The sequence below is a fragment of the Pelobates fuscus genome, chromosome 2 (assembly GCF_036172605.1).
Source record: "Pelobates fuscus isolate aPelFus1 chromosome 2, aPelFus1.pri, whole genome shotgun sequence".
Classification (NCBI taxonomy): Eukaryota; Metazoa; Chordata; class Amphibia; order Anura; family Pelobatidae; genus Pelobates; species Pelobates fuscus.
This window is the reverse complement of record NC_086318.1, coordinates 309,400,212-309,427,268: the sequence shown is the minus strand read 5'-3', so window position 1 is coordinate 309,427,268 and position 27,057 is coordinate 309,400,212. Positions and strand designations below refer to the sequence as shown.

Below are 27,057 nucleotides of genomic sequence, written 5' to 3'. Positions count from 1 at the left end.
TTTCTTTCCTCCACTAGCTGATAGGGGTTGCAGTAGCACACTAAGTTAACTATAGGTGTCAGCTCTAACGAAAATATAGTTGCAGTGATTGAAACTGCAGCTACCCCTATTCTCACCCTAATATTATTAACTAGTCATTAAGATCTAAGACCTGGAACCTTAGTCCAGCATATAAAAATATACAGAGAAGACCTATCCATTTTCCTGATATGTTTTTACTACGTTTGTTATTTATAATTGCACTTATTTTAACTTACTATAATAAAAGTTAAGTCTTAATATACATTGGTTGCTCTCACATTGATACAATCTTGAGATTTATTTTTGTTTTGTTTTCTTTTTCATTCAATTATTAAGTTACTCCCCATTTCCTCTTATAAATCCTGAAAGTATCTGTCTCTACTTTTGCTTTACACATTGGCTCAATTATTTATTTTTGAATTGATAGGTTACTACGTGGCACACAAATCCTAGCAGTTTGCTATATTTTTTAAAATGCTAACGCTGTACAAGGAAATCTCAAGAATAATACATTTCCAAACTTTTAAATAGTCTGGAGTCTGCTGTAAAGATTGTATGATCATTTCAACTCCCACAGGAAGAGATGTGCTAAACTAAGTCCCCAGCAATTAGGACAGAGGGCAGATTGAACATCATGCATCACTGGGCACATTGTTCCCTTTTCCCTATGGCAATGGAGACCGTGTAATGATCTCACTAAAATGGTTTCCATTTACTTTTGTTTTAGGGATCCAAGTGCACCAAGCAGCTAATTCATTTATACTGGCTCCCATCACTTCAACTGTGTTTTTTCTCATATACTGAAGAGCGATTGTCCTGTCAATGTGTACATTTGTTTAAAAAAACTAAAATAAAATGTTAATTTGAACTATTAAATAAAAAAAACAAACAATTCACAGACAAAAACCCCAAAACAAATAATGGCAAAAGGCATTTAATTGATCAGTTAAAGACATGAAACATAGTAACTCACATCCATCTTAAATACTAATACATAAAGCATGGCAAAGATAAGAAATTTTGCTCAATTATTAGAAAACTCAATACGACCTGCCAGGAAAACAATACCGTTTTACAATAAATACGGTCCATGCCAAGTGCTAGGGGGTAAAATCAGCAGTCTTTTTCTTTAAAGGGGGAAGTGGGGGTGGAAAACTACTTTCGTCTTGAATCGCAGAGTCCTTTCATCAACGCTTCCTGCTCACCAATAACTCAAGGATTACTTGGCTGCTCCGACTTGACACTATTTAGGGTTAAATAGAAATTAGAGTTATTTATAAAGACAGGAAAAATAAATAAAAATCTAATCACATTACAAAAAAAAAAAAAAAAAAGCCTACAAAAAATGAATTACGCCAATTCTGGGTTGCACAGTTTTCAGTACAAAGCTGACAGCAGAACTACAATTACCATCAAGGCTCTACCATGCAGACCTTTATGGGATATGATCAGCACTTCCAGATCTGGGGATAATTATTTGTAGAATATAAAAATCATAGGAATTTGGATCACATACAGGAATTTTACAAAGCATAATACATTAAAAGAACAGGCATCCAGTATTCCTTCAACAATACAAAATTACCCCCAGGCAGAAAAAAATAAATTCATTAATATTTCCAGGCCACATTTTCTTTTCTGAAATTGCCCCCTCTACACCCAGGCCAACTCCATATCTGAAATTCAGTGACAAAACATTTGAGAAAAAAAAAAAATCTTAAAAGATAGAAGTAAATATATAGTTATTACCCTTTAGTGTCCATTTTCTCCATAACATTGTCCTTTGACTTCTCTTCTTCTTTGACATCTGGTGACAAAATCAAAAGTAAATGGTTTGTTTCTTCCACATCTTATTAAACCAACATTATGAAGTAAATACATTGTATTTATTACTTACAATCTAATGTATAAGCAATAAACTAAATGCTTGCATGCATGGACAGACTTCGCTTGTATATCTATTAATTAGGTTTTATTTAAGTTGCGATCTCTTTAGCCAAATTAGAACATATAGATGAACTGCCATATGCTTCGAATTCACTGTTAAAACTGAACTTGTCTTCTATAACTGGCAAAATCTACCGCCCATCTAAATTCAGATGATTTCTGATGTAGCTCATTTCTTAGTGAAGATCCATCCAAAATGTTCTACAAGAGTTATTTATTTAGCTTAAAGTGCCTGGGGCCTCCAAAAAATGATCTGTTTGGCATCCAGAGACCCAACTTGATAATTCAAATTTACACTTCAAGTAAATTTTCATCTCATTCAGCCTGGCTGTGTGTCAGGATTACTAGTTGATCCAGCACGTAGAACTGTGTCATACCTAGAACTAATAGATAACGTCTTACCGGGCCTTAGAATGGCCGGACTTAACGTACCAGAGAATAGTCAGAATACTTGCCGAGGTCAGGGACACAGAAATAGACACAATGATGAGGGAAAGTCAGAAGTCAAGGATACCAGAATATAGGGAAGTCAAACGAAGCCAAAGTCAATAACAAGAAATAAACTATCATGAACGCACTCTGTCAATCACTAAGAAAAACCACGACAGGGCAAGGAGCTGAAGAAAGGGATGAGCTTAAATACCCCTCTTGTGGATCCGATTGGCCGTAACTGGCCTTTGACCCCAGAACGTGTCTTTTGTGTGACATCACACACACGTTTATAATGCCATGGGGTTACTAATTGGTGTAGATCTGCAGCGGCCGGTCCATTAACATGCTGCAGGGGTCAGACATATTAAAGCATGGCCGCTGAATGGCACTACCGCACTTGTTGGCAAGGCAATCCTTATTGATGTTGCAAGGTGAGGATGAATATGTTACACTGTGATTGGCTGAGAGCTTTGGCAGCAGGTTATCCCAACACTCTCGGCATAGTTTCACTTAAATAGCCCTTTACTACATGAAAAAAAATGTTATAATTTACTTCTAGCTAACTAAGCACTTTATACCACTAACCTGACTTTTTGTCATCATTATCCTTTTTGTCTTCTTCAAGTCTCGCTTTTTTTGTGCTCTTTTTGTGATCAGCTACATTATGCCTTCCTCCTTCACCTTCGTCTTCAGAATCCGAAAACTCCTCGTCACAGGCGATGCGCTTATCAGATGCACGAACTAGCAAAAAGAAATAAGGATGCAATGTTTAACCATAGTCCAAATGTTTACAACTCATTCATAGGCCTGACAAAGTTAGAGAAATGAAAGCCAAAGCAATATGTAAAACAGGGGTGCCCTGTTGTATCCCCAGATGTTTTGCATACCTTTGGAATGATTTTAGAATGACAAGACATTGTAAGATTTGTAGTTCTACAACATCTGGAGAACTGGGGAGCTTTTGGGCACCCCTGATGTGAAATATGGTTCTCACTCAGGTAAGATCGATATTATATGGCTTTCCAGCTTCTAATTTTGCACAGGCATCTTTAATAAACATCAACTGCATGAGAGGGTATGTTTACAGAACAGAGCAACAAGTTTTTAAGCAATCTACACTTTACATTGTAGAGCTCCATGGCTTATTTGCAACAAATGCCTTTTACACAAGGCACTATTTTTGTGATTGGTTAAATATAGATTCCATATAAATGAATCCATATTCACACACCAGAAATAGCTTTGGTTTTGTAAATCTCCCCCAGATAAATCTGAGGAAGATTTATCAAAGGTAAGAGGTGCTATTGGGGGGGAAAATGTCCAATGATGGGAATGAATAGAATATCCTATCAAAAGCCGCTGCTTTGATAAGTCTGTCCCTTTGTGTTGTGTGTTGTGTGTTTTACAATTTCATACAGTCATGAAAAGCAGTTTTATAGTACAACACATGCAATACTTTTCATTGCATATTTCACAAAACTAAAAAATTTTACACAAATTTCTTCAAAATCAAGTTCACAGCCCGATCAGCTAATTTACAGCTCTACTGTGGTTTGGTTTAAGACATCGTTTTGACAGATTCATTACTAGAAATGCGTTTATCTGGGTCCTCTCCTTCTTCATCACCACTGTCCTCCTGAATGGCATCTTCTGGAATAGCTTGCATCTGTACACCAGGTGCATGTGGCAACATGCGTAAGTTCTCAAATAAACGCTGCCTAAAGAGGAACAGACAAAAACAACATTAAGTTGTGGAATTATGATCAAGCTTACTTTTTTATAGAGCTTACTCATACAAAAATAAATACCATAGAAATACATAAAAAAAAAATGTTAACACTGCATCTGCAATTTCAGCCTTTTGTGTCAAACACACCCATTAAAAATAAATGTAAAAAAAAATAAAAAAAACTTTTTTTTTTTTTTTTAACGAGGTCCCTTCCTAGTTGCTTACTGTAGGGAAGTGGTGTGCAGTGAAGCAAGGAGTTTGACTTTGGCAAATTTTAAAGAGATACTACTTTAAAGTGGACTTGTCACACACCTCCCAAAAAATAAAATAAAATGTAAAAATTATGAAAATACATTGGATATTTTGGAATTTTACTAATATTCCAATGCAGTCCAATTTTATAGACGGATTTTGTCTTATGTATTTTCCTTACAAAACGTGGGTCTAGTCAAGTTTTGCCAATTCACCCAGCCATCACTAGTTATGGGTGTGAGGGAAAGGGCATTTTCTAAAGAGGCTTTTGCCTCTTGCAGGATCCTCCATAAACATCAGTGTACATGAGCAAGAGTTCAGAATTGATGTGGGCTCCTGCAGATGAAGCACCAGGAGCTGAAGAGGATCTATGGATGGACAGCATCACATATGTAAAAGCTACCTTACCCTGCAACCCCAGAATAGTGTGTATACCCATCATACAGAATTGACATTTTAAATTATACACATACACACATTTTAAATTAAAGTGTCTCTGTCATCTTTGGGAGCCTTTGCATACTTTGTGGCTGTACCTCTAGCACCTGAGCTTCCACAGATCAGCTAAAAGCAATTGATAAAAATAAAAAGCAAATGTGCGCACACCTCACTACAACCACTACTTGAGGTTACACATATGTAAATATTTCATTCTCAACATATACTTTCAAATTTTTCCTTACATGAGGTTTACCCAATAAGAATTTGTTTTATAAATTAAAATGATTTTTCCATGTCAAGCATACATTAGAATTTTCTGACATCAAACAGTTATAAAACAATAATAGAAACTAAAATCTACACTAAATAAGGCAGAGCATACGTTTGCACATACAATGAATGCATTTTCATTATCAATGAATGGAATTATAGGAAGCAACGTTTTTTTTTTTTTCTCTCTTACTTTATTTTCTCCATATACTCCGGTGTATTTTGGTTTGTCATATTGGAAGGACTTATATGCAGTTTAAAGTCTGGTCCAAAATATTCAAAGTAATCATTGTAGGGTAGCTCTGATGAAAAATATACATACAAGAAACGTTAACAATACAGACATATGTACACTGTTTTATGGGGTTATTAACCAAAATGAAAATTCTAATTTAATGCCAGAGTAAACAAGCTGCCTTACGGAATTTTTCCCAGTTTGGCTACTTAAATGTGAAACTCATGTTTAATTCTCACTTTAGTGAATAACCTTGTTATTTTCTTCAGAAGAGCAACCAATCCCACACACCCTCCAATGTTACAAAGAGCTTAGGATACTGCAGCATCTAAAAAAGTTGGAAAATACTTCACTTTTCTGCAGCTTAAAGTTCATATACCACTCAACAACCTGAACAACCAAAATTTAACAAAATAGAATGATGGATCGACTCAGGACATTTAGAATTGCAAAGTTTTGGGTCAAGAGCAGTGAACATACATACGGACATTAAGGGGTTTCTAGTTGTATTCCTTACACAAGGAGTAGGCAACCTTTTAGCAGCACTGTGCCGAAATAAGATTGTGATGTCCCACAGTGTGTCAGTCCTATTTTTTTTTTTTTTATTGAGGTGTGTAATGTTGCCGTATTCCGCTTGTGTTATTTATACTGCAGTTGCTTTGTATCGTTGTATTTCTGCATATACGAGCTATTATTTTGTATATGTTCATGAGTAGTTTGTGGTATCGCGTATGATACCTATGAATGCGGGATGTATAGGGACTGCTTGTACATGAATAGGACACTGATGCAGCAGATACAAAAGGCAGGCCCACCATTCACAAAAGCTTATTTTAAATACATATATTGAAATCTTTGTTTACTCTAAGTGATTTATTATTTTCTCTAAACACCGTACACAATACTCAAAGTCCTTCAAAAAAAAAAAAAAAAAAAAAAAAAAAAAAAAAAAAAAAAAGGAGTTTATCCTATGGTGTGCCCACAGCCCAATGGTGCCATAACCATTAGATCAGCATGTAGTGGTTATGGTGCCTAGACTTCTCAACTTATATTACAAGTCACTGATTTGAGCACGAAAGCCAGTGTAAAGAGATATCACAACAAAACCCAATATACATACATAACCATATACTTTGAACACCTGTGAGTCAGCTCTTAAGGTTACGGATATGATATACATTGAGAGCTGTAATGCAGTTAGATGAAAAAGAAAAAAGGAGGAAAGAGGAAAAAAAACAAAAACACAAATTGTTAATATTTACCATTTGGAATTTCACAGTCTAATGCTACTGCAGTTTCATATGTCCAACAGCGAGCAACATTACGGATAGTGTAGCCTCCTCCGCCAAGCATCAGCAGAGGTAAATTAAATGTCTTTACAACTTCAACACACTTTGCATGACCTGTGAATACAGTTCTGTTAGTGTACCATAAATACATTTATGCTACAGTAGAGAGTGGTACTAAATAAATCAAACATACAATAATTTATTATTTAAAACTTTTAGCATTCAACTCCTCCGCCCCCTGTCCCCCCAGGGGAGGTGTGGCTATGGCTGAATAAACAGAAACAAAAGTGATATAACACCTAAATGACAGCTAATTCAGCAGTGAAACTTCAGATTCCTGATCTATACACAAAAAAACCTGCTTAACCCCTTAAGGACACAGCTTCAGAAGCTGGACATACCCTTAAGAACACAAGCATTTTTTTAATTTTTTGCCGTTTGTGGTGAACTGCAGTTTGCATCTCTCTCATTTATTGTACCAACACATATTATATACCGTTTATTATGTTTGATTCTTAAAATTTCTTTATTTGATTTTTAACAAATAACATACAAATATCTCGTATATAAATAGAGATATAATTCTTACTACATAGCATACAAATTCCCAATTATACATTATACATACTTTTGAACATCACACATATACAGAGACAAGGACATAGTGGGATGAGAAAACAGCATAGATATGTTACTTTGGTTATGTATATGTATTTACCAATTCGTTATGATAAAGCCCTAGGTTATAGTCTATGGGAGCTACTGATTCCTTTCTAACAATTGTAAACATTTTTTACCCATTTCATATTTTCGTAAATTCTCCTTAGTTCTAAATAATGTTATCTCGTTTTTAAGCTGTAGAACCAGTTGGTTTTCCCAATTTTTATACTCAATTGTTGTGGGATTTTTTTTTTTAACTGCTACAAAAGCATGGTTTACTAAACATTGTTGATATAGACAAAGATCAGGCCATTGTAAGTGAATTAGAGCAGTGATTGGGGATTGTTCTATCCAAATTTTATCCCAAATATACCATTTTTTAAAGACTTCCACCCATATTTTTTTTATTATTTTGCAGTTCCACCATATATGTATAAAGCTACCAGCTTCTGACCCGCATCTCCAGCATTGGTTGGACTCCCTTTGGTCGATTCTATTTAATCTGCTAGGTACTAAATACCACCGATAGCATATTTTATAGTGTGTCTCAAATAGAATCGTATTATGGATATTTTTTTTAACTTGTGTCAGCATATTGCCCCATTCTAATAGATCTATTTTTAGATTGCATTCTTGTTCCCAACTCTTTATCTGTTTAGATGGTTTAATTTTAGGAGATGATCTTATCAAGGCATAACATTTGGCCATATTTTTGTTTGGATTTTCATTTCCAAAGATCTGTATTATGAGGCTATTCCTATTATTATTACTACTTGCAAGATTCTTCCCCATACAGGATTTTATTCTTAAATATCGAAAAATCTCCGTTTGGGCGAGACCAAATACTTCCGACAATGTTGGGAAATCTTTCATTTTGTCTCTTAATAATAGGTCTTCTAGTATTAGAATGTTCCTTCCCCTCCAAGAGTCTATTTTTAAGTCGTTTATAAATACCTCAAATAAACCTATCTCCATAAACCCATAAAGATTTCCCAGAATTTTTTTATTTTTTTTTTTTTTAATCAAAAACCATTAATTTAATAAATGGGAAAGGATTTTGTTACCAATTACTTCTCCATGCTTTTTTGGTTGCCATATAGCCTTTATTAGTTTTAAACCATTCAGTGTTTGGGTCTCTAAACAATACCAAGCCAATTTTCGGGAGTCTTTTTTGTCAATAACTGGGTATGATATACAATAGTGGCTTCATAATGATTTATCATATCTGGGAAATTTACACCTCAATGTCCTATAGTATTAGTTCATTTGTCTAAGCTAATCCGCGGTCTTTTCCCTTTCCAAATAAAATTTTTAAATGACCTTTGTACAATCTCTAACCAGGGTAAGGGAATTTTTAAAGGAACCATTCTAAAGAAGAAGGTCCATCTAGGAATTATATACGAATTAATTATATTTATCCTTCCCATCCAGCTAAAAAATAGACAATTCCATTTTTTTAATGTTATTCCAGTGGACTTCAATAGCTTCTTATAATTAATCTCCACTATTTTATCAATATTATCTGATAGGAGTATGCCTAGATATTCAAAGCTGCCTTTAGCATCCGAAAAGCCATACATTTTAAGAAATTCTTCTTTCCAGTTTTTGAACATCACTATGGTTTTTATCTATATTTATCTTATAATTCGAGACTATACTATACTGTTCTATTTCTTTCATCAAGTTCTTAATTGACTCAGCTGGATCTATAACGGTCAAAATAGTGTCATCGGCGTACATACTGATTTTCAATTCTCTGTCTGGGGAAGGTACCCCCCGAATATTGGGATTATTTCTTATTCTAATCGCCAAGGCTTCCATAGACAATATATATAAAATAGGTGATAATGGGCACCCTTGACAAGTACCATTTTTTAACTAAAACCACTCTGAACACATATCCATTCCAACCACTCTTGCCATCGGGTTTTGATAAATAGAACCAATTGCTGAAAACATCCAGCCATCTATTCCCATTGCCTTCAACACCCCCAACATAAATCCCCACCCGACCCTGTCAAAGGCCTTTTCTGCATCCAGTGACAGGGTCAGGAGCGGGATCCCAGAGCCATCACTCCAGTCCAGGACATCAATCATTCTCCTTATATTCGTGCTCGCCTGTCTTGTGGGGACAAATCCTATCTGATCGCTATGTACTAGATCTCTAACTATCCCTTTCAACCTTTCTGCCAGTATAGAAGAAAATAATTTAGAATCCACATTGATAAGAGAAATGGGACGATAGTTTTTTAATTCTTGGGGATCTTTATCCTTTTTAAAAATAGGAATTATATTTGCTTGTAAGAGTTCTTTTGGACCCCTTCCATTCATTGTTATTTCATTATATGTTTTAGCCATATGTTCCACCAAAATATCCCCATATAATTTGTAAAATCTATTAGTCAGTCCATCCGGACCAGGAGTTTTCTATCTCACTAATTTTTTTATAGCTGTACGAAATTCCATTTCTTGCAAGGGAGCGTTGAGCTTTCCTTTTTTCTCTTCTGATATCCTAGGGAAATGTATTTCCTTCAGATATTCATTTATTATTTGATCTTTTGGTTGATTTGGAATATTGTACAGTTCTTCATAGTATATTTGGAAAGCCTTCGTTATATCTTCTGGTTTCTTTAATAGAATAGTTTCTTTCCTAATACTGTTTATCCTATTTTTTCTGTTTTTTTCCGTTTTCTAGTTAACCATTTGTTGATCTTATTATTTTCATAATAGTAATTTGCTTTCATCCGTTCTAGTTTTTTTTCTATTCTTTCCCTTTCTATTTTTTCTATCTTCATTCTAAGCTCTGATAGTTGTTTAGATGACTCCATATTTAATACACTTGTATTTTTCCTTGCTAATTGACAATATTCAATGTAAAGTCTTTCCCTGCTCAGACCTTTTTCTCTATGGATCTTATTTTTTAATTTAATCAGATATCCCCGAACTACCGCTTTAAAAGCACACCATATTGTGGCTACTGAGAGTTCTTCTGAGCAATTCTCTCTGAAGTACAATGTAATTAATTGTCTTATTTGTTCTTGATCATTTTTATTATTCAAAATATAGTCATCTATCCGCCTTGTCGTGTTAGGTCTTTTTTAATTTCTGTTTTTATATTAAAGACAATATAGTTATGATCTGACCATATATTTTCTTCTATTCTAATGTTTATTCTACTAGATTTGCTTCTCCTAAGATAAAGTCTATTCTTGCAAGAGAGGAATGAACTTTTGATATATGTGTATATTCTCTTTCTTCTGGATTATATACTCTCCATATATCTAATAGCTTATGTTCTAATAATATATTTCTTAATATTCTGGCTTGATTTATCAGATGCTTGGATATTGGTTTACTATTTCTGATTTTTTTTTATCTAGGACAGGATCCATTATACAATTAAAATCTCCCGAGACTACTAAGAGTCCCACTTTAATCTTATCAACTTTTCCCATTATCATTTTGAAGTATTTAGTTGGGAGTATATTCGGGAGATATACATTGACCAGAGTGTATATCTTCTCTTCCAACTTACATATTAATATTTGAAATCTTCCTTCTTTATCTATTTCCTCATATATTATTTCTTTGTTAATTTTTTTCGATAGAATATAGCCACTCCTCTTTTCTTTTTTTATTCAAGGACGCTTGTGAAATTCTCATATCCTTCATATGCCCACCTCCTATCTTCTGTATTCCAATGTGTCTCTTGCAACATCGCCAGATTTGTTTTTTCTTGAGTAGTTGCTTCATCATAATTCTTTTAGATGGGGTGTTAAGCCCCTGTACATTAAGTGAAATACACTTCATGTTATTTTGCCATATCAAGCAACTCCTTTCTGAGCTGTCATCCTTCCCACATCATTCACACACAACAGAGTTCTCATAATACAGAGAAACCCATAAACACTCATTCTTACATGCGGATATGACAGTATATATAAAACCGTCTCTTCAGTCTGTAAGCCTAGAGAATCTCATATGAGATATCTAGGGCTAAGGTCTGAGTCAGACCCCAATGTGATAACTCGCAAGGGGGGCTTACGAGGCTGAAATTATTATCTGTTCCCTCCCCTCTACCGTCCACCCCCTGTCTCCCCCCCATCGCCCCTCATCTCTCCTTATCTCTCAGATATATTGTATTTTAACCTGAGGGGCAAAAAGGAACAAGGAAGCCCAGGAGAAGGAGAATGGGTATATACCGTTTTTTAGACAACAAAAAGTGCTTTAATTTGATGTGACCTATACATGTATAAATTCTCATTTATTACAAAAACAAATGCAAAATAATGTGGAAAAAAACAAAAAACAAAAAAACTATTTTCCCCCACGTTTTGGCAATAATAAGAATATGTGCATAATATGTCCAGCTTAGGAAAAGTAATTCAAAATCAATTAATTTATGTGTCTTGATTTACAAAGTACATAATATGTGTAGGATTTCAGTTTATTTTGAAAGTTACAGGTCACAAACTACAAGGTCTAAAATAAAATTTCAATGTGAAACAATTTTAGAAGTTGGTATGTTTGTCTTGGAAGTTTAATACCTATTACAGGAAACAAAATTGCCACACAAAAGTATACACTTATATAAAGTAGACATCACAGGCTATTTACCTAAGGTGAGTTTGACACTTTTTGCGTAGCCATTTCACCGCCAATCTCTGCTAAATATTGGAGTAAAATTGTGTTGTTTTCTCTATTTTGGCATATACACATATAACAAGGTTTGTGTAATGTGTATTTCGTAAACCTAGTGTGTGCTATCCCTGTACAGAACCCCATATTGTGTTCAGCTACAACTGCTGAGTACAACGATACCCCCATTGTATACCTTTGCCCCTATTCTGTGAAGCTACAATGCCATATAGGAGACCATGCTATTTCAGTTTCTATAGTTGGAATTTTCATAGATGGTCATAGGTCTGATTTTGTTGCATTATAGCCATTTGACTGTTCAAATAACCCCATAAGGGCCTTTCATTTGAGAAAGCAGACACTCCAAGGTATGTTATTAGGCATATATCATACCTTAACTTGCCACCATGTTTTCACCAATTTATTTCAAATTTTGTGGTGAGAAATTTTTTTAAATACATGTTGCATTTTCGCTGGGTATTTCTTACATTTGATAAGTGCCACTGTCATAAATTCCCCCTAAGTATGCTCAGTTACCTCTTCTGAGTAAAAGAATGTGCCCAATGTATGACCCAGACACTATTTTGTGAAGTTACAGTGCTGTGAAAGAGATGTGATACGTTCAGGTTTCTAAGTGTGAATTTACATGGAGAGTTTTAATGGGTCCGTATTCTATTTTTAAATATGTTAGCAGGCTGCTTTTACCAAATACCCCAAAAAGGCATACTATTTCTTAAAGAAGACACCCGAGGGTATTTCAAAAGGCAAATTTTAAACCTTACCGTGGGATAATTTTTCCGTTAGCGTGTATCAAGTGCAGTGGTAATAAGCATTTTTTTCTGCCTTTTTGACACAGTGAGTTTGTACTGTTAATTTTGCAAACCTTATGTGTGCTACAGCTATATAATACTTTATATGTTGCTCAGCTATGTTGTCTGAGTACAGCAATACCCCCACCCCATATGTACCTTTGCCAGGTATATGCGGACATTGAAAGGGCACATTTGAGACACAGCCATTTAAGTTTTTTCAAACTTTGCATTTTTACGCTGTGTCCATACCCCACTTTGGAGGTTTGTTTGTAGGTTGATTATTACAGCTACCTCATAAAGGCATACCATTTCTTAAAGAAGACACCCTAAGGTATTTCAAAAGATGTATTTTGAACCTTAGCGTGAAATAATTTTTCCTGCTAGCTTATACCAAGTGTAGTGGTAATATGCTTTTTTTTTGTCAATCTTTCTTTTATTGAGGCAAGCATTAATAGGGGTACAGAATGAAGAGAAGGGGAGTTACATTATACATACAGTTTGGGTGTACGTGAACATTATGTAACATCGCCTATAAGTGAAAGCCTCATTTTATATTCTAGTAATTAAGCGTTTCAGACTATTAATATCAAGTTTAGCGTTATAGTCGGTAAAGTAAAACAGGGTTACGTGTCAGGCAGGTTCTACATTAGGCAGTTATACATGAGCCATTCCGGTTATCTGACTAGTAGTAACATTATACGAGTAAACCTGATAGCCGGTTGTATGAACTTGCTTTGGGACTCACGTGACAGTCTCTTTAGTTCTAGCGGCTTGCTGGCATTCTAGGTTATGTGAAACAATCACAGTCGTATACTATGAGCAAGTTTTGTTAGTCTGTAAGCATCAACCTTATTAGTCATAGTATAAACAGGCTTTGTTTGTTACACCCATGGAGCATCAGCATCAATAATATAGACATCAGAACAAGGCTCAATACTATCAGGTTAATGGCTAGGGAGAGAGATTGGAGGATAGAGCTGAAGCTTTTTTCAGAAATATAGCTGATAGAATAGTGAGAGGAGAATGCAGCAGGGTGTTAGTTAAGGGTGCGGAGACAACCAGCAATAAACGTACAAAGCATGCTTTGCCCAGGCTAATACAATCCCTGCCCGCTGAGCCCATAGGTTTCGACATTACATTAGTTGATTAAAATAATACAGGGAACTAGGGATGTTCCAGCTGATAGCAGTTAAGATTTTGAGGCCTAAAGTCCTAGCCACGCTAAGTTGTAAGGCAATAGCTAGCGAATCCGTTGCTGTCCAAGTATGTTTTCAGCGTACTCCGCAGGGTATTGCGCTGTACCTCGGGGTGAGTGCCGCTTGGTTCTTTGCCAGGTTGTAGATCAGCACCAGGCAGCTTATTGTCCCGGTGTCGTGGCGACTGAGTCCGGGGCCGCCGTTCTTCGGCCTTGGTGTGGGCTCATGCGCATTCGCCATTGGTCCCATCAACAGGATCGTGAGCCCAGGGTACCGTCGGGTGGCAGTTTTCCCCTGGGGGTATGGCGCGCTGTGGAGGGGTACCTCCCGGTGAGCTCCCAGCTCAGAAGAAAGGTGAGCGGTCTCTTCCGCCTCGCCGTCCATGTGGGAGGTGCTTCGTGCCGGGTTACCAGCTTCATGCCTCCAGAGTGTCTCCGTACTTGGGTGTTGCTGTAAGGTATGGGTCACTTGGTGCTTGTTGCCGTCAGGCCAGATGGTGTCCGTAGACTGCTGTGGACTCTGCGGTTTGGTTCCCGCGCACATGGCCTCCGCCATCTTGGGTTTGGGCCCGATGGTCCGGCGGTGTCTCCGGGTGTGGCTCTGGGGCATGGACCGGGATCACCCCCTGGTAATATGCTTTTTATATGCCTTTTTGACATACTCAATGAGTTTGTAATATATATTTTGCAAACATTATATGTGTTATAGCAGTATGTTGCTCCGCTATGTCAACTGAGTGCTGCAATGACGGAAAATTTCCGTCCAGCGTCCTTAAGGGGTTAACTAAGCTAAGCTTGTATTGGTGACTATAGTGTCCATTTAATTATGCAGATAATGAACTGGAGAGTCTACTGTAACCAGACTTTCCTGTGGTGCATCTGAAATGTTTTTAATTCATATAAAAAAAAAAAAACTATATGAGTTGCACTAGGGATAACTTCATAACTCCTTATGTTTCACTTTTGAAGGGACACATTGCCCATCTGACCCTTTAATCCATATTGAAAAAAAACAAAACTAGACCCACTTACAAAAATGTTGGTACATACAGTACACCCACTAAGAGGTGCAAAGTATTTTAAAAAATATCTGCATTTGACCTATCAGGGGAACAAAAAGCACATGGTACCAGCAAGGACGTAAGGTTCCATAGGAACATTGCTTACTTCAGTGTCAGTGTTTCTTAAACCCTCATTAAGTAATCAAAATTAGTTTCTGTGATGTTTTAAAGTTTTGTTCCAAGGGTAAAATAAGCAACTATATCACTCGAGCTTAAAGGGACACTATAGTCACCAGAACAACTAAAGCTTAATGTAGTTGTTCTGGTGAGTATAATCAATATATGCAGGCATTTACATTGTCCCTAAGGACACCTCCAAATAGCCACTGCACAGTATGAAGCAGTGCCGTTCAGCATCTCCACCCTCTGCATTGGGACACTGAATTTTCCTCATAGAGATGCATTGATTCAATGCATCTCTACAAGGAGGTGCTGATTGGCCAAGACAGCATTTGGCCCTGGCCCCTTGCCGATTTTAGCCAATCCAATGCTTTCTCCATGTGAATGCATTGGATTGGCTAAAAATGTGCAATTTTGATGATGTCACCAAGGGGGCGGGCCAGCGCCCACATGGCGCTGGAAATAAGGTGAGTTGTATTAACTTTCAGGGGGCTAAGGGGGATGCAAGCCACCTAAATAGTGGGTTTTCCACTATATGGTCAGAAATACAGGTTTGTGTTTCTGACCCTATAGCGTTCCTTTAAAGGTTAGAGCTTTATGATAAATATAAAAATATAGCAATTTGTTTTTAAAACTCACTAGAAAATCACCCTTCTACACAAAAAAAAAACCTTGCTTTGAGGGAGGGAGAGGGGAACTCATACCTTTGACAGTCAAATTGAAACATCCAAGACGGTCCCCAGATAATGAATCAGCACCGCACTGCAATACCACTGCACTGGGTTGGTACATTTCCATCACTTTAGAAATAATCTGAGGGCAGAGAAACATTCACAAATAGTATTAGTACCAGGTATAAGCAGCAAAAACCAGTGTTCACTTGCATGAATCTTTTATACTCACAGGTTTAAATATCTGTCCATACGATTCATCGTCAATACCGTCCCTCATAGGAAAATTGACGGCATAGTACTTGCCTTTTCCAGCACCAATATCCTTAAGAAAAAGAAACAGAAAGACTTACAATTTTCTTTCCAATGGAGAAACCATATGGCAAAATGAAAAACGGAACTCATAGATTTGCATTCTCAAATGAACTGACAACCTTGCTGTACATTGTCCCATGTTAATATTTTAGTGCACTGGGGGAAGGGGCATGTTATTTAAATGTACCACTTGCTCAGTAAATGCAGCAATGTCATATGAGCAAGTTATCAGTGTGCGTAAATCACATGAATAAAATTGGTTTAATATGCTAAAGGACGAGAAGAGAGGAAAAAAAAAAAAAAGAAAAGAAAGAAAGAAAGGAAAAAAGGAAAAGAAAAAGGAGACGTGCTGTCAGAATTTAAAGTGAGGAGTGGAGAAAATATACACACTCACTAGAACCTGATGAGGTAGTTACTGCCAAGCCACACTGGACCACCAGGAATGACATCAGAGCAGATTTTTTTCCAGCTGAGATAAACTGCCATTTAGAATTCTGACAGACAGCTGAAAAATCATTAATCACACTGAACTTTTTCACACTGTTTTTGAGAGAGAGGTTTAGAGAAACAGACACAGACACACTAAGAACGTGCAAGAAAGGGAGCGAAACACAAATGTAAACCGAAATACACAGAAGAACAAAGACTGATGTGATTCAAGAAACACAAACAAATCGACGAGTGAGAGATGCATGTAGAGAGGCATTATTAGGTCTTTTAGAGTGGTGGATGATTCTGCAGTCAGAGGCAGTTAGATCTTAGGTCCTAAAAAAAAAAATTCTGAGGTCATCCAGACGTTTACAGCTTCACTTGCATAATTTTAGAAATATCCGAAAATAAAGTGTAAACTATACCTTTTGCTAGCACCGCATTTAAATGGTAATGTGTCCAATTTAAAAAGTTATGACTTTTTCCCCCCAGGACAGGAGCAATTAAAAATAAATTAAAAAAAGACTTTAGATAATAAAACACTTTTGGAGTTCACCTATGCTATAGAAGAATTTCAAACCAAATAAAAAAGGTCCATTCCAAACACATAAAAGGGACACAAGTCACCAGACTAACTACAGCTTAATGTAGTTGTTCTGGTGTCTACAGCCTGTCCCTAAAGGCTTTTTAATGTAAACATTGCCTTTTACATTAGTGGCAGTCACTCACAAAGTGCAGTAGTGACATTCAGCGTCTCCAAGCTCTGCATGGAGGTGCTGAACATTCCTCAGAGATGCGCTCATTCAGTGCATCTCTAGTAGGAGATGCAGATTGGGGCAGCGTTTTGCCGTGCATGCACATTAAACATAGAAACATAGAATGTGATGACAGATAAGAACCATTCGGCCCATCTAGTCTGACCAATTTTCTAAATACTTTCATTAGTCCCTGGCCTTATCGTATAGCTAGGATAGCCTGATGCCTATCCCACGCATGCTTAAACTCCTTCACTGTGTTAACCTCTACCACTTCAGCTGGAAGGCTATTCCATGCATCCACTAGCCTCCCAAAGCTCTACTATTGGAAAGCGTTGTATTGGCGGAGATTGTTAATTTTGATGATCTCAGCCAAGGAAGCGGAACGGGGCAGAGAGTCGTGGCGCACCCGTGCAGCATGGAATAAAGGTGAGTTTTACACAGTTTTAAGGGCGGTTACGGGTGCTGGCCATCTAACATGTGTTGTATTCCTAACAGTATAGTGTTTCTTTAACTCTGCCTGTCTTCCTGCATATAGAATGTTACAAATGCACAGGTTTGCAAAATAAAGAAATTGGAAAAAAAAACAAAAAAACACAACCACTGCAGTTACAAGCCTACTACTGCAATCATGTATACTACAGGGCTCTCAAAGGCCGCACAACACATTTCTGGAATTTGTAGTTCAGCAGTGAGATCTAGATAGTAGAGACATTACAGCTGAATTGCAACTTTAAGAAAAAAAAACAAAGTACCCATAAAGCTGTGTTGTGATATTTCCATTTCCAAGTTGTAAGTATTTCCATAGTAAAATACGGGAGAGTTGCCACCGGATGATTTAAGGAGTGTGTATTGCTGTCACTATATAGTGTTTAAAGCAGTGTTTACATTAGAAAGCCTTTAGGGGCAGGCTGTAGACACCAGGACAACTACATTAAGCTGTAGTTGTTCTGATTACTAGAGTGTCCATCTAATCCCTAGACTTTTAAGAGCTCACTGCAGATGATGCACTATAGATTCAATCTTTTTTTTCTTCTTCACATGTATATTACCTACATAAAGCATAAAAAGACTTGACATATTAAGAGCATCCTAGAAAAATAAATAAAAATGATTTTGCAGAATTTACATGCTCTGGAGTTTTATGGTAGGAATAATCATGAGAATATGGGGCTAGGTTTAGATTAAAACAGCACCATGTGGAGAAATGCCATTAAAGTACCCAAATGCAGAAAAAGGTGTAACAAGCAGACAGTGAAGAAGAAACTCAAAACATGATTTAGCAATACCAACCTATAGCTGGATGACTAAAACCTCAAAAATATGATAAAATGTAGACACCAGTTGGTGGGATCTGAGTTGCCCAGCCTAACCAATACATACAAATAGTCTACAGATTAAAAACCTGTGTACTTACATATAATACCAACCAGTTTTTAATCAGACTGTATACTCTAGGATTTAAATAAGTTGCAATAAGCCATAAATATGTCCCTTACCCGGAGATCTCCAGTGCCTGGGAAGTACTCCCCATATTTGTGGAATGAAACAGTCATAACACGATCAGTGGTATAAAATGCCTCTTCAACACCATCACCATGATGGATATCAATATCAATATATAACACTCTTTGGTGGTACCTAAAAGACATAATCACTCAGAATGTTCTCACTCACTTTATTTGTGCATACATACATAACCTAGACCCCCAGCTACTTTTGGCAATAATATTACAAAATGCACATTTATATACTTACTTTAGTAGTTCAAGGATTGCAAGAACAATATCGTTCACATAACAAAATCCAGAGGCTTCTGATTTCTTAGCATGATGTAATCCTCCTGCCCAGTTAACAGCCATATCTGTTTGCTGGCGATTCAACTTGACTGCACCAGCTACATTTAAACACACACACAAAAAAAGTGTAAATAAATTATAAAATGCGTGCTTAAAATTAGCACTAATCAGTGCCTTGTTTATAAAAGATTTAAATTATATATATATATATATATATATAAATTATATATCAAAGTAGAGGTGTCAGTTTGGCCAGAGGAGAAGAAAAGAAAACAAACCCAAAGCAGGGTAGATGGAATGAGCATGAAGAACAGAAAAAGAAAGAAAGATTACAAATCAAGGAAAAGTGAATCAAAAGAAAAGATTTGGTAAGAGAGATAAGGAGTGAGAAGGGGATCTGAGGCAGATGGATTAGGATAGGGTAAGGTGTAGAAATAATATGAAAAGTTACAACATTATTATTATTATTATTATTATTATTATTATTATTATTAATGTATTATGAACCAAGCCTACACCACGAAGGTAGAAAAGCTTTCCTTTCCTACTAAAAGATGCTGAATATGGAGTAGGTTTTGAGGAAAACATGGTGAAAGAAGAAAGAAAATAAAAAAGAAAGAAAAAGGTACAGTAAGTGGAGTCTGACAATAACAGACAGAGGTCTAACTGTATATGGTTTATTGTCTGTACAACATTATCTGAAGAACAGGCCTTCAGTCGGAGCTGTATTCAATAGACCAGTATATCTGAGCAGTGCTGATGGCACAGCCGCTAAAAACTATACCTGGGTTAAAAAATGTTGTTAGCTATTGACTAATGGCAGCAGTGGAAGATAAAAAATGTTTGATTTGTATTTATTTTAATTTAATACATACATTAAACACTTTTCCTAATGCTATCGATACGGATAAAATCAAGTTGAGCTTTAATATTCTGCTTGTTCTGTGTCATTAGTAGCACATGCAAACAGATGTAGTTTGTTCCAGTTTATGTGGAACGGTCTCCCACTTTGGATTCCAAAGCATCATGAGAAATGTAGTTCCACAATGGCTGGAGAACCTGGTTGTTCTCTACTTCGCTTTGCTTAAAACTAAAACCAGCATCGTCACTTCAGGGCTTTTATATATCGACAGAAGCTCATACGGTGCACACTGAAATGGTGTCAACTCAATCACAAGATGTAGATGAGAAAGTATGCATTACTTTGTCTCACGGAAGATATGATTTTGGGCAAAATGTGGCAATGGAAGGAGTGCCCGCCGTCACATCAGCCGATGTTTGTGCAACGTGACTGATATGGCTCATGGAAGGTGACCTCAGCAGGAATTGAGAACAGGGTCACTTTAAGAAGAACCAGTATAAGTAAAACGGTTTCTCCTGAACAGAAACATAGTGCTAATGGTTAGCATAGTACTTACCTACAGAACCTCCAGTAGACAACTGGCAAAATTCAAAGAGACCATCGAACACAGGGCAATCCTCACCTACATTGACTGTAGATAATTGGGAATGGTTACATACAATAAGCCATGCATTTTTAAACATATCAAATTAAAATCACAATGGTTTTAGATCACAAAAGTAAACAAAGTATTATGCATTGAAAAAAAAATTTCCCCCCTTCACAACATTAAACAAAGGATATATTAATGTTTGCAATAGGTTTGATTATTTACAGGAGGGATTATACATCTTCAGCTGTAGTTTGTCTGGTGACTATAGTATCTTCCTTTCTGCAAAATGGTAGCCTATCATTGAGCACTCTGGCCTTGACCTGGCCTGTTTTTAAGACAGAATTGCCCAGCTGGGCGCACAAAGATGGACAACACAATAGTCTGTCTTGCTCTCTGACTATCTGTATAGCCAAATGTTTTCTTTTTGGGCAGTATTATACACCAACACTATGTATGTAACAGTCCAAAGCACTCACACACATGCACTAAGTTATTTAACATAAAACGTGTCATTGACAAAAAAAAAACCTCTGTATTATTCACTTTTAATAAAATTTAAAAAAAGCCAAAATGAACGTACATCTCTGCATTTGTTTGCTGTACTCTGACATATTGTCTGGCCTTATAGATCTGAGAAATTTTATGTATTCATCACTGTGGTACTTTGTCATCTCTTCAGCAGTTGCCTTGTGAGGTCGCTAAAAAAAGAAAAAGTATAGTTTTAGATAAGATGCCATTTTTCTGTAATTATTTACAAACTGGGCTAAACTGCATACTTTTACTACTTAGAAACATCTGCATTTCTGTGTCTGTATTTCTAACTACTTTGGACTACTTTAGACTAAGTATGAAAACACGACCAGTCCTGCACAAATACCAGAAGCCACAAAATCAGGATTCTTGAAGCCATATTGCAGACAAAAAGTGAACCAGTCATTGCTACAATTAACGGGTTACTCCACACACACAAAATTATTATTATTATTATTGCCATTTATATAGCGCCAACAGATTCTGTAGCGCTTTACAATATTATGAGAGGTGTGGATGTAACTATAAATAGGACAATTACAAGAAAACTTACAGGAACAATAGGTTGAAGAGGACCCTGCTCAAACGAGCTTACAGTCTATAGGATGACCACTTCATTTATTTGAAGTGGTTATGGTGTCTGGAATCTGTATGTGCAGTGTTTCATTCTGAAATAATACACATACAGAGATTAACCCCTTGGATGCCAGAGGTATACATTCAAACCATCTTGTTAACCTCAATCCCTGCTTTAATCTATTTACTCCAGGGATCATTGTCACATCCTTTTCCAGATTATGTTTCTCACTGCAACACCATTACGGTGGAGCCATATCCTCTAAAGTGATCGGCATTCCAACCCCCCCCCCCCCTTTTTTTTTATGTATTCTTTGTTTCCCCATTCTGTTCACGTCAATCCCGGTTAAAAAAAACCAAAAAACATTTATACTAGTATATTCTAAAGATGTACCGTCACATCCGTCTTCACATTATATTTCTGGCTTAGACGCCATTTTGGTAGAGGAAACGCTATAGTGATCAGCATCTTATTTTATACCTCAGTTTAGGATTACAAAACTTTTTTTTTTTTTTAACCAAACCTTGCCTTTATCGATTGTTTTGAATTGTCTATGTTAATTACTTGTTTGGTCATATGACTGAAGTCATGCAGCAATTTGTTTGAATTTTGTACTCCTACTGACCTCCTGTCATTAAGGTGAAACGCGTTAGTGTTACTCATTTATGCATTTGCATTTTATTTGAAATAAATCAGTGGGGGGGGAGGTTACACCTAATTCTGGACCCTCCTGATTTCAACCAGAAGCTTATACCATCAAATTGGTTGGTGGGGAATACCCCGTACACCATATATATTTAGCAAAACTTATTTTGCTTTCCACTTGTGAGTAGATCTTTTATTACTTTTATCGGTTTTAACAGTAAACACTTTATTTTTATTTTGGTTTTATTTATATTTCTCTCTTTTATTTATATATCTATAGTGAGTGTCTGCTGCTATACAAACCAACAGAGTGGAATTCCCTGTATACCCAAGTGTGTAGACTACCCCATTACATGCGTATCACAAGAAGCAAATGGTGGGCTCAGTACATTATGTACATTTACATTAATTAAAATTTGATATTTAAAACAATGAGTTAGCGCACAAACTTGGAAAAGACTCAAATTAGAGAGCAAAGTATTAATAGAACTTATATATAGTATACAATATATATATTCAGCAGAAAGTTCATGCAAATAAAGATATTGTCCCGATGTATATGCAGTACTCCTTTTAATTATCCCAAGGTCGTACAGTCCACACCATAAATATAGTGGCCTCTTCGGAATCCTCCAGCACTCCAGTGGTTGTAATTAAAATAGCAATCTAAAGAGATGAGAGCTAAAATTTATACTAGCAACACATGTATTAAGGCCTTTTGGCCTGTAATTGTGGGAGGGGCGTATGACACACCTCTTCCCTACTTAAGGAACACCCCTTACCTGGCTCCATATCGTTCGAGGTCAGCGCTGCATCATTTCCACTTCCGGGTCATCCAGACGCCATTTTACCTGATTACTCCATGAGGTTTTTAAGCAGAGCTGTGTCAGGAATCCAGCCACATGCTTTTCCGGCCTACCACCTTCTTTTTTCAATCCATCGCCGTGGATGGTGTCCAAGTGACTCACAAACTGTAAGTCAACCTACCTGTTATGCCAGGCATCAGTCCCACGGCACCATGCGCGGGTCAGGTCCTCACTTTACGGCTGCATTTTGTCTAAGTCTGTTCTAAAACCATTGCATGTTCATGCATATCATTCGTTTAAACCCCCTACCGGTCTTTGGGTGTACTACAGGCTTCTTAGACATTATTGCATTTCATGTACAAACCAACGAACCACTGCATTTTCGCCTACACACTGACCCCTACCGGTCATTCGGTGTACTACAGGCTTCTCAGACATTATTGCATTTCATGTAAAAACAACCTTGCTTCATTTAAACGATTGTCATTTCGGTTTGTGTTTTCTGGTCGGCACTTATTCATAGTATATTCTATGCACGATTGCTGTTCGCATTAAAATGCATACGGTTAAGCTATTCATGCTAACTTCTGGTTCCCTTCATACTAAGACTCGGTTATTCTGCTATGTATTCACATAGATCTTTTTTCGTGAGTTACATTTCATCATTTCATGTATTTACATTTGGTTAAAAAGTTGCTTGGTTAAATAGACAGACCATTTTCATGCTATTTTTAAGGTATCACTTATTACATCAAGGGTATAAAACCAGCTAACATTTCTGTATAGACATTGGACTCCCACGCTTACTGGAGTTTTTTTTTTTATAATTATCCATTTCATTACAATTAAATCAGCCTACGTTACAGGCCTCATTTATTTGTTGTTAACCATGACACAAGGATTTAATTCCTTTTCATGCATACTCGGGTTGAATCACACGTACTGATCCAACCAATCATACGTTTCCTGCACAGTAATCGGTTAAACTTTCAAATACTTATTTTACACGATCTTAGGTTGTCTATTTTGTTTCAGTTTGCTTATTATATATATATGGTTTTAATAATAATAGTTATTTTATTTTACAATGCAGATATTAAATGTATATTACTGTTATGGTTAGCCTACATTACGGCTCCTTTTTCTGTCATGCTCGTACGACATACCACAAGTTCAAGGACACGGTCCTATTTTCAAAGAGTATAATGGAGATATGATGTTATTACAACCATGTACATTACGATTACATGGCACTAACTATTCAGGCCATTTCTTATCATACTCATACGATATACCACGAGTATATAAGAACACGGTCCTACCTTCCACAGAGGGTTTCGGGTTGAATCACACGCATTGGTTCAACCACTCATACGTCACGTTACAACATTTTCTGCATAGATTGTCATTTCACATAATTTCACATGACATTTACAAACTCAGGCCTTTTCTTGACACACTCAGACGACGTAACACGAGTATTCAAGAACACGGCATATACGTCTCACAAGACTTTCGGGTTTTGAATCCCCTGCTGCCAGGTATCGGACTCAGCGTAACGCTTGTCACCAAGCAAGGGCAGTCATGTCACTATCATACTCATAGATTTTACACCTCCCACACATACTGCTAGAATCCCTAATCCCAGCCTATACAGATTACACAGGTCTCACAGGATCCATTCTCACTCTATCCCTTTTTAGGTTTATCCAGGTTTTCATACCTGTCGAATCTCAAAACTTCATACATACTACCAGGTACGTAAGCCTGCTCACGTTGTAGTTCACATACGTTTCATTCTTCTAGGCCATAGAGTACTGGCAAGTTAGGGGTATAGGCCCAAATAGGTACCTCCCTTCTTGGCATTTCTGCCTATCGTTTAGTGGTCCGCGAGGCCAACACCCCGCCTCAACGTTTCGGAGGCAAACGCCATCGGGCCACACGTGAGTTAGCCGCCTCGCAATATTATAGAGAGGGCCTCACCTGTCACTCCCTCCCCCTGTTTTCTTTTACTATCACCGAGAGGCCTACGATTCCTGCCACTACGACGGGTGGCCTCAATAACCCCTCGCGCCAACTCATAGACAGAGCCTCTCATAGCCACTTGGCAACTAGCAGGGCCTCACCTGTCACAAAACAAGATTAATTTTTCGCCTTTCAGGCCTAGTTAGCCTGCCAGTATCACCCCTGGGGAATCGGTCACTACACCCCTTACCATGGCTGGGTCGGCCGCTGCGACCCCTCCAGCACTGGTTGAGTTGCAATCACTTTCTCCAGCCATCTGTTTCAGGGCACATGCTAAATCTGTGTCCAAATAAAATGTATCCCAAAACTATACTTAACATCAATAAACATTTCTGTACTTACGACATTACTGCCACATCATCCATCTAGACATTTGGTGGAATTCATTATCTCGGGTCTATCAGAAGGATTCACACAGGCCTCATACACATGCCTTCCGGAATCCTGGAATGTCCTAATTTACAATCCGCACAACAAACCCTACAGCGGTGGAGACACTCATAGCCAGGAAGTGGCAGAGGACTTCCTATGGGGGCCCTTCCAGTCCCCTCTGTTCACCACATGGCGGACAAACCCCATCGGTATTGTCACGGGGAAATCTTCTCACAAACAGAGACTTATCATTGATCTATCAACACCTCACACCTCTGCCACTCCTAGTCTGAACTCCCTCATACCCTCTGAGGAATTTTCACTGCAATATTCCACCATAGATCACGCCATTACGGCTATCATGCAGGCAGGGGCCGGAGCATGGCTCAGTAAGACTGATATCACAATGCTTTCAAGTTACTGCCTATCCACCCTACACTGTGTCACCTGCATGGTATCATGTGGGCAGGGAACTACTATTTTGCTCACGTTTAACATTTAGGTTCCAAAGTAGTCCGGCCATTTTCGACGTATTCGCCGAAACCCTATGCTGGTTTTATAAAATATAGCCAGATGCCCTACAGTTATACATTATCTGGATGATTTCTTACTGGTCGAGGAGAATATTTCCCCTCCCAGTAGCCTAAAAGAAACCATCGGTCTATTCGAACAGGTGGGTGTCCCAGTCTCCTCCACCAAGACTGAAGGACCAGATACCTTCATCACATTCCTGGGTATCATACTAGACTCAGCCACCATGCAAGCTAGCCTGCCACGCCCAAGGTAGAAAACATTCTGATCAACATAATCTCTACATACACTCGGTACTTGCAACCGCAAGAATTACAGTCTCTGCTTGGGTCACTGAATTTTGCCATTCGCATCATACCTCAAGGCCGGGCTTTCATCTCACAACTCCTTTACATGTTTCCCACTTTTAGACATGATGGACACAGGTCACCCCTGGATACCCAAGCCACGGCAGGCGTAATTATGTGGAGAAAATTTTTAACCACCTTGAATGGTAAAAGCATGTTCCTTCCAAAATTGTCTGACTCCTCACCTACCATTTGGTCAGACGCGGCGTCTACTACAGGTTTTGCAGCAATTTTTCAGGAACGAATGGCTTTGGGGCAGCTGGCCTTCAGAAGTTCAGGACCTGGAGGGTTTTTCCACTACCTCAGCTCTGTTTGAGATATATCCCATCGTGACGGTTGCCGTGGCATGGGTGCATTTATGGGAAGGTTCGTCTGTACGTTGCTACTCAGACAACCAAGTAACTTGTCACATTATAAACAAGGCCGATCCAAATCACTGACTTATGAGATTCTTGAGGAAACTCACTTGGCTGGCTGCATGTCATAATTTTCTCTTGTTTTGTATTCATGTTCCAGGTGTATGTAACACTGCTGTTGACAATTTGTCTCGCTTTAATTTCCAGGCTTTTCGTCAAATACTCCCATCAGCCGCACTCACAGCCACGAACACCCCACAATTCCACCATCTAGTAATGGACTAGATGCTATTATGCAACATAGCAGAACATTGTCCCAATTAGCACTGTCTACTAATACCC

At 37.5% G+C, this 27,057-nt stretch overlaps 1 protein-coding gene across 1 annotated transcript in view; it reads right to left on the bottom strand.

The window, feature by feature from the left end:
- Positions 1-939: 939 nt before the first annotated feature.
- The window catches only part of HDAC2 (histone deacetylase 2), a 49,759-nt gene continuing 23,641 nt past the window's right edge, over positions 940-27,057 (bottom strand). Inside the window, exons 3-14 of the mRNA XM_063443502.1 lie at positions 21,106-21,223; positions 20,490-20,564; positions 19,031-19,169; positions 18,772-18,913; positions 16,006-16,098; positions 15,807-15,915; positions 6,590-6,730; positions 5,286-5,394; positions 3,988-4,118; positions 2,986-3,141; positions 1,771-1,828; positions 940-1,264 (exon numbers count right to left, since the gene is read on the bottom strand). Of these exons, the coding sequence (XP_063299572.1) occupies positions 1,234-1,264; positions 1,771-1,828; positions 2,986-3,141; positions 3,988-4,118; positions 5,286-5,394; positions 6,590-6,730; positions 15,807-15,915; positions 16,006-16,098; positions 18,772-18,913; positions 19,031-19,169; positions 20,490-20,564; positions 21,106-21,223 (1,302 nt within the window). The 3' untranslated portion in view covers positions 940-1,233. The remainder of the gene's footprint in view (positions 1,265-1,770; positions 1,829-2,985; positions 3,142-3,987; positions 4,119-5,285; positions 5,395-6,589; positions 6,731-15,806; positions 15,916-16,005; positions 16,099-18,771; positions 18,914-19,030; positions 19,170-20,489; positions 20,565-21,105; positions 21,224-27,057) is intronic.